This window comes from Bacillus rossius, chromosome 1, assembly GCF_032445375.1.
Source record: "Bacillus rossius redtenbacheri isolate Brsri chromosome 1, Brsri_v3, whole genome shotgun sequence".
In the NCBI taxonomy this organism is placed as follows: domain Eukaryota; kingdom Metazoa; phylum Arthropoda; class Insecta; order Phasmatodea; family Bacillidae; genus Bacillus; species Bacillus rossius.
In genome coordinates, this window is record NC_086330.1 from 293,556,199 (window position 1) to 293,569,731 (window position 13,533).

Sequence of the window (13,533 nt, forward strand, 5' to 3'; positions counted from 1 at the left end):
GAAATTTAAGCTTTTCAAAAAATCTTAAAGTTAAACAGTATTTATGTAAACATAGTATATTTATCTGGCAGAGGGATGAACTCCCTTAAATTGTAATCCAATCAATCAACTCACTTTTTGAATGACCAGATAATGTTCAAAAATGCAAGAAAGTGTGATGAAAGAGAAGTTTGTACAGTATGAGCATTATTTTGAGTCACAGTACTTAAGAAAGGGGTTGATTAGAATGTACGCTATAACGTGTGAAATTCAGTTTTGTGTCCAAGTGGTTTGGAGTCCAGTAAAAACTTGTGATCCCGTTGCCTTGGTGTATGGAGACCAGCAAAACTGCATTACTGTTCTGGGACAAGTTAGTCTCATTCATTGTACTTTTGAATGTGCTTTGCCATTTCATTAATTGTTATTGGACACACCTTGAAAAATCAGGAGCAAACGATTAGAGACCAGAAAAAAAAAACAAAAAAAAACAGAAATATTAGCTGCCATTATTTTGTAAATTGCTTAAATTCAAACACATTTTATGTACATGCTGCTCCTGCTATTGGCTGTCAGTTTGTCTGGAGGACTTGAGGCCAATGGGAAATCCTTAAGTATTGAATCTTGTGTTACCCAGCCAAGAAGTCTCACTAGTCAACGGCCAATTAATATACTACATTTTCCTGAGTGTGTAGAGGACTGTGGAGACCATTCCAGAGTTAATTTTCACACATCTTGCACATGACTGACTCACTTGCACAGGCCATCGAGAGGGAAGTTCAAGGATAAGGAGCGAGGGAGTGAGTTTCCTAGTTGCATTTGCCCTGATGAAATAAAAATCACAAGTCTATTGTATGTGTAATTCAGCTGAAACCTTAAAAATTATGTTTTATGCACAGATCATCTGTAGTTATGGCCATAGTAACGTTTACAGTCTTTAGATTTTTTTTTAACTGTGAAGTTTGAAAAGTGGAACATTAATTAAATAATAGGGAAAGTGCCATTTTAAAAATGAAAAATAGAACCATAAAATCTTATATTTTTTCATACAAAAAGAAAAAAATATATTTGTAATATGCAGAATGCCTAGTTTTAATACATTAGATGTTTGGTGAAATGCATCAAAAAATAATGATATCAATCATCATATTTTATCAAAAATCATCTCAAATTACAAAACCATATTTTAAAATATTAAATTCAATGAATGTAAATTATTTAGTATGGAGGTAGTAAGTACCAAAATGTATGTACTAAATAGATTGGAGATTTTTTTTTAATATTGCAACTGTTATTGGTAACTAATTTTGCCATTACAACATTGGTATATATTTTAAATTGGTACACATATTTTCTGATTTATAAATATTTTTCCCAGTAGTTAGACATGCTTATTGCAAATAATTATATTGTAAAAGGGTATCAGTCAAAATTACATAGTTTTGGTAAAGTAAGTATTGAATAATTAAGTGTCATATTTGTTGAAAATGGTGCTATCTTTATAAATAAACAGAGTTTATAAACAATTAAAGCAATAAGACAAAAATCTCCTGTTTTAAAAATGAAATTGGCCTAAAAATAAAACAATAAACCTTGTCTCTAATTATGAGGGCTTTCCTGAATGTTTTTCCGCACTACAGTTTTAAATGAACTGGTATCATTTTAAATGTTGTACAAGCTGTATTTGTTTAGTTAAACTCTTTGTAATAAAAATGTCTGGAGTAAATTGATTTACACAACCATAAAAGAAAATTGGCATTTTTAAGGTATGAACCAGAATCAGTCAATTATATATTAAATAATATAATAAATCAGATTCTATCTAATTTCTACACTTCACTTTGCCAATTAATTTTGTTAAAAACTTATAGATGAAACAAAAACCTTCATTGAATTCTGGATATCTAAGAACAATATTTCAGTGATTAAAAATTGGTTTGCATTATAAATGCAAATCTTTTTTTATGAATTAACTTTGTAAGAACCCAGGATACAGTCATCCCCACTTATTGAACAGTTAACTAATTATTTTGTTGTCGGATCGTATACAGTACTTGGTGTGGTTTTTGACATCTTGTAAATACTAGCTTTTTATTCTTTTGAGAAGTATTTGGGCATTTGCAATGTTTTAAATCATTATTTACAGGAGTTAATTTTGTAAAATATTTATAATTTGTTTACTTCCATTTAACTAAGTTATTTAAAGTTGCTTTTACTTATTTTTACTGGTTGGTTAAGTTTTATTGTGTTCACGTAATTTTTTTGGTATTTTTTTGGTCCCGGTTGTTTGGGTTAAAGCTGCCTGATGCAATAGTTTGCTAGTTGTATAACAATTGAAGAGAGACCGAGGTACTTGTGACTTGTGCGTGGGAAAGAATCGTGATTTGGTTGAAATACTATTACCATGCACCAGTATTGACTGACATTTTTTCTGTGCATTTTTGTGATTGGTTGAAAATTACATAACATGTGCACCTTTGTCTTTCTTGGAAGTGAATGTAGCCATGGAGTTGGTCAGCATCTGTACGAGGTACCGAGAGGTCACGTGTCGGGCAATGGCTCAGATTTGGTAAAGAATTTATAGGCAGAGAATTTAACAGCTGTGGTTAGGGATCTACCACTTATATTCAATCTTTTTTTTATTACAAAACTTAAATAGGATATTTTGGCCACAGTTGGAAACAGCCCACAGCGATGATAGAGTAATTTCATCATTGTTTGGAGGATGCAGTCCTTCGACTTGTACTGTGTGTTGCAAGCAACCACTGGATTTTTCGTACCTACCAACGAACAATAATTTTGTGTTTTGACGTCAGTGCAATTGTTCATGACTGAAGGATGTTACTTCAGTAATCAATAATTGACAGTAATATTTATCTTGGGAACTAAGATATTTTTTTCAACATTCAATACAAAACTTTTCTAGTGTTTATGTATGTGCATTCTAGACCAATTTCAAGCTAGCTGGAGAGTTTGGAGTTTTACAAATTTCATTTTTGTTATATGCTGTATATTAACTTTTCCTATTGGGTGTTGTATGTTCGCAATCCCCCTTAAACCTTTGAACTCTTATTTTGAGCCACGTTTACCATCTTTAATATTCTATTCCTATTCTTTTTTGAATTAGCGTACCGATTCCTTGAATCATCTGAAATTGTTCTATGCAGTGTGATACAAGAGATTGGAGAGTTACACTCAACAAAGGATTGGAACAGGAAATTAAATATGCCAAACCTGGCTAGGAGCTCCTGCCCTCAGTATGTGTTTGAAACCTGACACAGAGGATGGACCCCATAAGCTTCTGATGCTTCATGTGATGTGGAACCCTATTCAGGTTTCTACTGATCATGAGTAACAAAAAATTAACAAAACTGAAACTGAAGAACTGGTCACAAAAATCATGTAAAAGCTCCAAAGTAAATACATAGTATCAGTGTTGGAAGTCCAAAATTATAATTTCCAGCAGCCTTTTGATAACATTTACATACTTTTGTTTTTTACATTAAATTTCAGTTTAGAAGCACAATAAATATACGTACATACATAGTTGGAGACTGTCTCAATAAATCTGGTGCAATCATCGCTGTAAAGGTTTTAGCTTCCTAACATACACTCAGCATGTTTCTGCAAATAGTATATCTATTTCATTCTGTGTTTGATTTTGCATGTTATATGGTACAAAAACAAAGTTAATTAAATATGGTGAATAAGTCCTGAGATGGGTTCACAAGGTATTTGTAGACAGCCTGCTGGGCAGTCTGGCGGGTCGGTCTCAGCTGCTGTGTTACCTGCAGGTATCGCAGGGCATGGTGGGCCAGATACAGGCGCGGCGGGCGGCCGGGGTTATCCTAGAGATGATCAAGGAGGGCAAGATAGCTGGTCGAGCCGTGCTGTTCGCCGGCCAGCCCGGGACGGGTAGGTGTTGCCTTAGCTGTGTCCAGTAGTGTCCTACTTTTTTTTAAAATTTCAACTAAAGATTGGATAGGTTGGGGTAAATCAGGAGTAATATTTTTTTTACACCTCAGTATTATTTATATTGATTACAAATATGCCATAATGTTGCTTATACATTGAGCAACAATGAAAAAAAGTTTTTTTATACATCCACTTTTTAACTGAACAAAAATGTGATTTCCATTTTTTAAAATTATTTATATTTTGAATTTTAGGGATTTTATTTATTTTAAACAATTATTTTATACATAAAAATTTTACAATGAAAGTGGGTTTTATGTAAAGATTTTGCTTATTTAAGCACCAATATACTCCAGCTTTTTTATCATTAATCAAAATAAGGTTTGGAGCCATACTTAAAATTACCCCATTTGGTTATATTGAAAGTAATTTTTATTTAATTTTTTTTAGTGTTATGGCCGTTTGGGAATGGTGGATTTTGGTGGACAAATATTCAAATCAAATGAATAATTTTAAAATCAAATGGTTGTCATATTGGTGTTTATTCATACAGAATACTAGTTGTAAACAAATTTTAACATTCACAGAATGTTTCTGGGTAGCAAGGCTAGCGTATTTTTAGAGCACATCTGTTGTTCTTGAGACTTAATATGAAAGAATATAGACACCATAGTGTCTAACTGTTTTTCTTTTATATGTTTTAAGAAACTCTTGTATGCCATTGAACTATTTGCGTAATAATTAGCTAAACAGTAAAAAATCTCTAAGTGTTTAAAAGTAATGGAAAAAACATTTTTTTTCTCATTTGTTGTTAATATCACGTTATACCTCACTGCAAATTCAGAAGTAACAAAACTGTGATTGGTTTTACTTAATGTGAATTTTAAATTGAAATAAATGAAAAATAAAATAATAAACTTGCAGATAAATTTCAATCTCGGAAATATATAATTTAGAGTTTTCAGAAAAAGTGGCATGTTTTACATTCTGCCATTTGCTTCTTGCTAGTAAAGAAATACCAGATTCCATTTTTTTTTTAAAAGATTTATTTAGTTTGCCACTTTTCAAACTCTGAAAACTTGACTCTCCATCACTTTGCCCAGTATCCATTTATGACAGGAAAACTGAATTAATTTTATGTGAACATATAAATCCCTGTTTTTACATTTGAACAATAAATGTTAAGCCTATCCAGTACCCAAAGACAATGGCTGACAACATATGTTGCAGGAATACACAATAGTGTTCTCGCAGCATCAGAAACAAAGCTGTGGCGAACTTGGTTTTCTTGCCACCACTGATATGGACAGGGTGTCTACTGACCCTGGAAAACCTGGAAAAATCAGGGAATATTGTAATCAGGGAATAATCAGGGAAAAATCAGGGAATTTTGTTAAAAATCAGGGAATTTTTGTTTGGTAGGTTGTAGTTGTCAATACGATTTTTGTTTATTGATCTGCTTGCATTGACATAGCATCAAGTGTATCGCGTCCCATTATTTTATTTTTGGATGGAAAATAACGAACAGTTCCCACGTCCATTTTCTTTTATTTACCATCAAATTCGGAAGTGGCGTTTAATCACGTGATACAAACTGGTTCAAGCTGGTCTGTTATCCTGCTGATGTACGTACTGCAGCATGTGCTTCCCACGTTCAGATTATACCGACAGATGCATTTAATTTTAAGTATCTATGGATGACCTCAATGTAAACTGGGCATTTTTGTTAGTTTTGAAAATACATATCACAGACACTTTTGGTGAAGATTCGCCATCGTTGCTATAAATTGGTAGCTGTGGACTTCATATGGTCCATGGTGCTTTCAAAACTGGAATTTCTGCTATACAATTGGATGTTGTTAGTTTTTTCAGGCACAGTTACTATTTGTTTATGCATGTACCTGCAAGGAGGGCAGATTACATTAGAATAACTGGATCAGAGCTTTTTTCCAAGAAATTTTGTGTAATCAGATGGAATACTGCAGTTGCTGAGCGTGCCATGAAAACTTTACCCCACCTAAAGAAATTTGTTAGTGAAGTTTCTATTTCATCGTGTCTTTCATTGTAGTGAAAAGTGCTCTTGAAGATAATCTTCTAGAAGTAAAATTGACATTCTTCTACTCTGGCATCAGAGGTGGAATTGTTTCTCACAATGTTCCAAAGTGAAGCACCCATGGCACCTTTTCTCTATGATTCACTGGTAGACATTTTATTAGCTTTGGCAGGAAAGTTTTTGAAACCAGAGGTACTGAAGAGCTTTAGAGAGAAATGCATTGTATCTCAATTGGATGTAGATAACCAGGAAAATCTATTGACTGCTAACAATATCAAGTTGGGTTATGCAGTATGCCATGCCATCAAGAAAGAGAAAGTACCATTAAAGTCTGTCCTGTTACTGAAAAATTATGTTAGGACTTGTCTAAAGGTTATGGTAAAAAATCTCAAGACAAAAGTCCCCTGAAGTATGTATAAACTTACCAAGGGAATTTCCTGCTTATGTCCGTCTGTGGCTTTAAATTCGGGTGTGAGGAAACAGCGTGTGAATTACAGTTTAGAATGTTGTCTTCAAAACAAGTGGCTATAAGAACAAGAAGCTGATAACATTGAGTGATCGTATCAGTTGGTATGTTCCTCGAAAGATTCTGAAGCACTGTTCTCGTCTTTTTCTCGAGAAGACTGGCGCTTTGATCAATTGTGGATGCTCATCCTTAAGGCCCATACAGTAGCTGCCAAAACAGGCCTTCTAAAGTTTGTGAGTATGATGTTGGTACTTTCCAATGGAAATGCATCATTGGAAAGAGGATTTTCAGTGAATTTTAATCTGCTGACTGAAAACTTGCAGGAAGAAATACTGAACGCACTAAGACAGATGTACGACTTTGTTCAACGTTCTGGAGGTGTAGAGCATGTTGATATCACCAAGTCCATGTTACAGTATGTAATAAATGCTAGTTGTAGGCGTAAGGAAGCCCTGCAAACAAAACAAAAAGAAAAGGAAGCTACAGACAAGAAGAAGACAGAAAAAGAAGAGTTGAAGAGGAGATCAAGGCATTGCAGTTGAAGAAGGCTCGAGTGTTGGATTTGGCTCGTTCTGAAGCAAGTGCAATAGACGCAAAAGTTGAGTCACTGCGAAATTTATGGGAGCTTCCTTTTACTTATGTTTTTGCAAAAGTAAGTGTGTGAAATATTTGTAGCAGCATGTTTTATTTGCCATCAATTGAGTCACTCTGGCCACGTCTGGAAGAAGGTATTTTTTTTTTTAATAATTTAAGTGAGTTGAAATATTTTGAAACCCCTCAATGTACTGTTATGCAGTTTTTTCAGTTTTGTGGAATGTCGTAATTGTGTTACCGAAAACCTGGAAAAATTCAGTTTTAGACCTGGAAAACCTGGAAAAATCAGGGAATTTCATTTACTAGATCTGGTAGACACCCTGTATGGATTAGTAGTACGTTTCTGAATGGGTTCATTTAAGTACAACAGGATGTCTTTTTTCACCATATCTATCCGAGTATTTGAACATGATGCATCCAACTTTGCAGACTTTTCTTCAAAGCAACTCCAAACACTTAAATTAGACCCTGAGGTTTCAGCCTGGCTTTCAACTCTTTGTGCTTTAGAATGGCTGCTATCAGCACAGTCTTTGGAAATTAATGTTTTTAAAATACTTACACCTTTCTTTTTCTCATGATCCTTCAAAAGTACTGATTTAAATCTAGGATCAACAAGCATTGCAGCAACATATTCATCTTTTGATTTGTAATCAGGAAATCTTGAGATTTCATCTGAAAATTATGCCTTCGCCTGGTTCTGCTTTGTACACAAATGTATCTAACAAGTTTTTTATGCCATCAATAACTGGTATAACTAGAGAAATTGTGTGGTAGTCTTGTCTACTAAACTCTTTAGTTGCTTCATTTATTGGCTCTAAAATTCTGACTGCCCCTTCTGCGAGTTTCCATTCAATGGCAGTTAAATTGTCAACACCATCAGAAGAAGCTAATTCTGCAGCAATAGGCTCTTTTTGTTCAACAAGTCGTTTCAACATAGCAAACTCACTGTTCCATCGGGTGTCTACATCTTGGATTAATTCATGTTCTGGTTTTCCCATCTGCTTTTGTAATTCATGAAGATGCTGACGAGCTTGGGAGCTATGTTTGTAGTGCCCCACTATAGCACAACTTTTTTTGCACAGCACCTCAATCCCAGGAGTTTCCTTTTTGGCATCATTTATGGCTAGCTGCAAAGAGTGCCCTAAACAGCTAAATGAATGCCAACTGGTTTTAGCAGCTGCAGATTTCATGTTTCTAGCAGACTCTGAAACTATGTAAATAGGTATAGTGTTTGGAATTTCCCACTTTGCATTTAGTCTAAGCAGAGTATTAGCAATTGCTTCCCCACTATGTTCTCCAGTGAAAAGAACATTCCCCAGCATGTGATGAACAGGAACAAAATCTGTGTCCACATAATGACATGTTAATGATAAATAGCTGTCATTACTGCGTGACGTCCACATATCTGTTGTAAATGCCACCGAATTGACGCCTTTTTTGAAGTTGTTATTGATTTTCGTGTGAATTTTTTCCACCAGACCATTGTACAGCTCTGGCACTACACGCCTAGAGAATGTTTTTCGGTCTGGTACAGAGTATTTGGGTTCAACTAGCGCCATCAAGTCTTTGAAGCCTTTATCTTGAACCATACTGTATGGCTGTAGATCCACAGCAATCATTTTGCCAATGGCATTGGTTATGGCAATAGCTTTGGGATGGTCTCTACCATACTTTTCTTGACTACTAAACGAAGCTGACAGAGTGAGTTGTACTTTGTTACTTGATGTGGAAGGTGCATGAGTTAAGTCTTTTTGTAGTTGTAAGTACTCTGCATATACACTCTTGTGTAATGCTAAGTGCTTCACCATGCTGGAAGTGCTACCATGCACCTGTTTGAGTTTACTTCCACAAGTTTTACATTTGGAATGGCTTTCTGATATTTTGTCATAAAATTTCCAAAGATGACTGCGATCCTTAAACTTGCCACAATTTTCATCCATTACTTATTTAATCACTTCACCACTGTTTAAAGGTGTCAAATGTTACCAACGGTAAAGTCAGCTGCCTCACTGGAGTCACCGAGATAGTGCGATGTGTGCTGCGCACAGAAGTTTAATTTATTAATTAACCTACATTTGCACATATGACGTATGCAGCATGGCCTAGCCAGTGGGTTAATTTAAATTAAAACCAATAAGTAACATATTTCTTAGTTTTTTTCAATAAGAAATGTTCCCCTAAAAACGGAAAAAAATACGTAAATATTATTCATTTATTAACTTCACAAAGTTAAACCATACAACGATGATCAGCTTTAATTGAGTTTTGTAAAAGGCAAAAGCATAAACAGTAAATAGTACTTCGATACTGACAAAATGTTACGATTCAGTGATTCGATTCCTTTGTGTCGGCACGCGCGATCTATGATAAATGGTGACATGTCAACTGGTCTACACGTACGGCACCGCTAAAATATTTTCATGTCGTGAATGTTTTAATGTTGGTTATTCTGTTAACAGAAGACTATCATAGAATGGCGATATTTGTAAATGTATGGTTGAACAAGGAAATATTTTAACTGTTAACAGAAAATTGTGCGTTGATGGTTGTAAAATTCATTTTTAATACGTGTTATTTATTTTTCAAAACAAATAAACCAACAATATTTTTTTCCCCGTGCAACGTGAGAAATGTTCATGAGTAATGTGTCGTAAGTAGGCAGAAATAAAAATGTTTCAGCAGATTGTTAAACTATTTCATAAACAAGCAGTTTTCGTAAGGTATTTATCTTTGCAAGCCTAAACAGGTAGTGGTTCTGAACGTGTAAATTATACCATACACGATCTTTGAAAAAAATTTAATGTTCGGCCTAACCTATATTCCATAACGTTATGAAATTTGCTTGAGTGAAAGTGCGCGGCAATTTTATGAGTTACATTAATGATAATTGACGAATAAATTTATGTCTAGCAATCAGTTAAACGGTAACCGTCAATTTCTGATTTTTTTTTACTTTTGAAAAATTTGCTTCAATTTTTCGATTCCAAATTTTAGTTTCGGTTCCGGGTTCAAATAGTTGAGGAATAACATTTTTTGTAATATTTTTTTAATGTTTTACAAAATATAGCAAATGTTCATAAAAAAAATATGAACCACAGTATTCCTGTTATCTTTGTTTCATTTGGAAATGGAGTATTTTTTTTCCTCCAAATTTCCTACCATTGAGTTACTGGCATAAAGCAAGGGACGGGATGTTTTGATTTAATGAAGACTGTTAATTTTAATTTCTTGGAATGAACTTTTCAAACATGTATTGTAGTGATGGGTTGATTCCGATTCCGGAATCGGTCGGTTCAACCGATTCCAGTATAATTGTGGGATTCAGAATACAATGGTTTTGGAATCAACCATGACCGATTCCTGCATTGTTTTTAAGTTTGCAAAATACATCTCCTACGCAACGTAAGAAAATATTAAAATGCATGCAAATATAATTTTTAAACTACATAATACAATCTTTTTTTTACGAACTTATTTACGAATTACGGTGATTAACGTATTTATTTACTTGCACCGCCATTTTCCCTACAGTACAAATGCAGTATATACTTTCCCGCTTTAAAAGCGAAAGCATTTTTCGGAAATTACGTTGCAGCAGCACTGCATTTAATAGTAAACCTTCAAAAATAATTAGACAAAACCATAAATGTTTAAAGAAAATTATGTAAATGTAAACTGTAAGTAAAATAATGTAAACGTTAACTATTTGATCATGGCAGCTACATTTGCCATTGTAAACAACCTAATTTTTTGTTTGTGATACCTGCCATGGTAAACCATACGGCCATGAACCAAATCTTTGGTGGAACGTGAAAATTAAGATGTTTCACATTTCTGCACTTTAAACTTTAAAGAATTAAAATGAAATAATTTTTGAATGAGATTTTACCCAAATTCACAGTGGATTACTGCGACCATATTAAAATAAGTTTAAAAGCAACATAACCAAATTGCCGTAAATCGGCGTTCTTGTGAGTGTTCAGCGATGCTCGTTTTACATTAGATATATTTTGAAAAGGCAGTTGGCTAATCTGAATTTCCAAACATTGCTGCTGAAACGTTCGTAAATTTTTATTACCAAATATAAACAATCTTTTGAAAGTAGTTGTGTTAGTTTAACAGAATTGTTTCCTATAAATTTCTGAAATGAATTAAATGTTAACACGTGATTATTTGAAGAGTTTAAATATTTTGTGTAAGAAAATCTCACCATAAAATGTGGAAATTTTGAGAAGCTAAAACATGCACAGAACTTTCTTACTCAAGAACCGAAAATTTATTTTCTGTTTACGGTTGTGAAGAACTGCAAGACTGGATGGATTTATTCTTTTCACCAAGTGAGATAATTAAGTTCTAGGTAATATATTAAAACGTAAGCATCGCTGACATTTTATTTTAGTGTGGTGCATATTTGTTTTTTGTCATTTCCATCATAATGAAATAATAAAGTTTTATTTTTACATTTCCCTCTTTTTATTTTTTTTGCCCTGGCCCCTTGAAATATGTATAAACGAGGTTATATTGTCATTTTATTTGGATCATTATTTAGTTGTGCTTGAAAATAAAATTCTTAACCTAACCGTACAAACCTCTTTTTTTACAATTAATTAATTGAGTTTATAATGTAAGGTATCTAAAGTTGGTTAAGTTATAACATTATTTACAATTTAGGACATAAGACATCTTTGATTATTGGCAGTGTTTGAACACGTGTTTCGTCTAACTATATGCAAGGTTAAAAGGCCAAATTGTGCTAGAAATTCAAGGTAGCGTAACTTGATGGTAATGAACATACTTTTTAACATTATATAAGCTGTATATAATGTTAACTTCTGCACAGAAAATGAAAAACAACGCAATTACATTTTTAAAATCATAAACAACCTTTTTTTTTTTTCTGAGGATATTACTCTGTTGAACATTGTCAGATAAAAATTAAGGAATCGGAATCGTATTCAAAGAATCAACCTTTTAATTAAGAATCGAAAATGGAATCGGAATCGGCATATTTTAGGAATCGGCCCAACACTAATGTATTGCAGTTCATGTTAATAGGAATATATTAATATATTTGAAACAGCAGTAACATTAAAAGTTGGTGAAAAATTATGCATTTGGAACATCCATGTGAAACAAAAAGACGTACGTATGTAAATATTCACAATTTAAATTTTTGATATTCAATCTCCAAATGTGAATAGTATATTAATTGCTATTCACAACTGTTTGTGTGTAAGAATATCCTAATATCCTTAATTAAAAACTTTTTAAAACATTTTTAAACCAATGTTTGTTGTCTCCATGAATGGACTCTCCTGCTTTAAACATTTTTACAATAGAACCAATATGAATTGGATGAGCATGATTAAAGAAACCATAGTTGTCAACTAATTTACCCCCCTTTTACCATACATATTACATACCAAATATTAGGTAGGTATCATTAATTATTAAAAATATTTATGTAGAAATGCAGTTTAGCACAGTAGATGTTTGTAGGAACCTGCCTGTTGACAAAATTTGTATACCTGTTTATGAATACTGTATACTGCAACTTCTGGTACTTCTGTAGGGCCATTATTTTCCATTTTTTCTTTAGCAATTCTGCAGTAGCGTGCCAGAGTTCGCGTCTGAATACTGAACTGCTATGATAAATTTTTCAAGTCTACTTTATATAGGATGTGGGCTTCAACAGATCATTTTCACACACACATGCACATACACGTGTTTGTCTCTTTACTGTTTAAAAAAGTCTTTGATATTACATGTCAACCATGTTTAGGATCTCTTTAAAAAAATTCAATTTAAATTTTACACAGTTTTACAAGTTTGCAGGAATAAAGGTTTTTTTTTATATTTGGCAAATTAAAAAAAACAATACCTGAATCCATCCAAAAAGAGTTCAAATAATGTAATAGTCAAGGATGTATATGTTACGTAAAGAAATTTAAATGAACTGGTTACACACAGGCTAATCTTGAATCTCTAACTCTCATACTGTGCTGTACATACGTACTTATTTGGGTCCAGGCTTTGTGATGTGGTGTTGGAGTGTGATGTAAGAAACATCACAGTGCAGTTTACAGACATTTTTTTCACAGTTTTGACACAATTTTGAAAAATTTGTGACTATGGCAATGCCAGCACCTAGCACAAAAATTGATTCGGTTGTTTTATAAAGAAATATTAAATGTTTTGATCAGCAAAAAAACATTAAAGATTGGGACAAAGTCAGGGGGAAGCCTAGGAATTCTGTTTTTGTGTTTTGCTGCACATCCTGTTTGAAGTAAGGTTCATGATATCTTTTGGCCCTATGATCAGTTGCCAATGCATGTTTTTGTTACTGTTTCCTCCTTTAAGGTAAGACTGCCATCGCCATGGGGATAGCCCAGGCGCTGGGAGCAGACACACCGTTCACCGCGATGGCAGGCTCCGAGATATACAGCCTCGAGATGAGCAAGACGGAAGCCCTGACGCAGGCGATACGCAAGTCTATTGGAGTACGCATCAAGTGAGTATCTCTTACCGC

The 13,533-nt window shown here is 33.7% G+C and overlaps 1 protein-coding gene across 1 annotated transcript in view; it reads left to right on the top strand.

Annotated features, from left to right (window-relative positions):
* Window positions 1-13,533, top strand: part of LOC134527754 (ruvB-like 2) — a 100,297-nt gene that overhangs the window by 5,210 nt on the left and 81,554 nt on the right. The window contains 2 exon segments of the mRNA XM_063360683.1: window positions 3,771-3,891; window positions 13,365-13,515. Of these exon segments, the coding sequence (XP_063216753.1) occupies window positions 3,771-3,891; window positions 13,365-13,515 (272 nt within the window).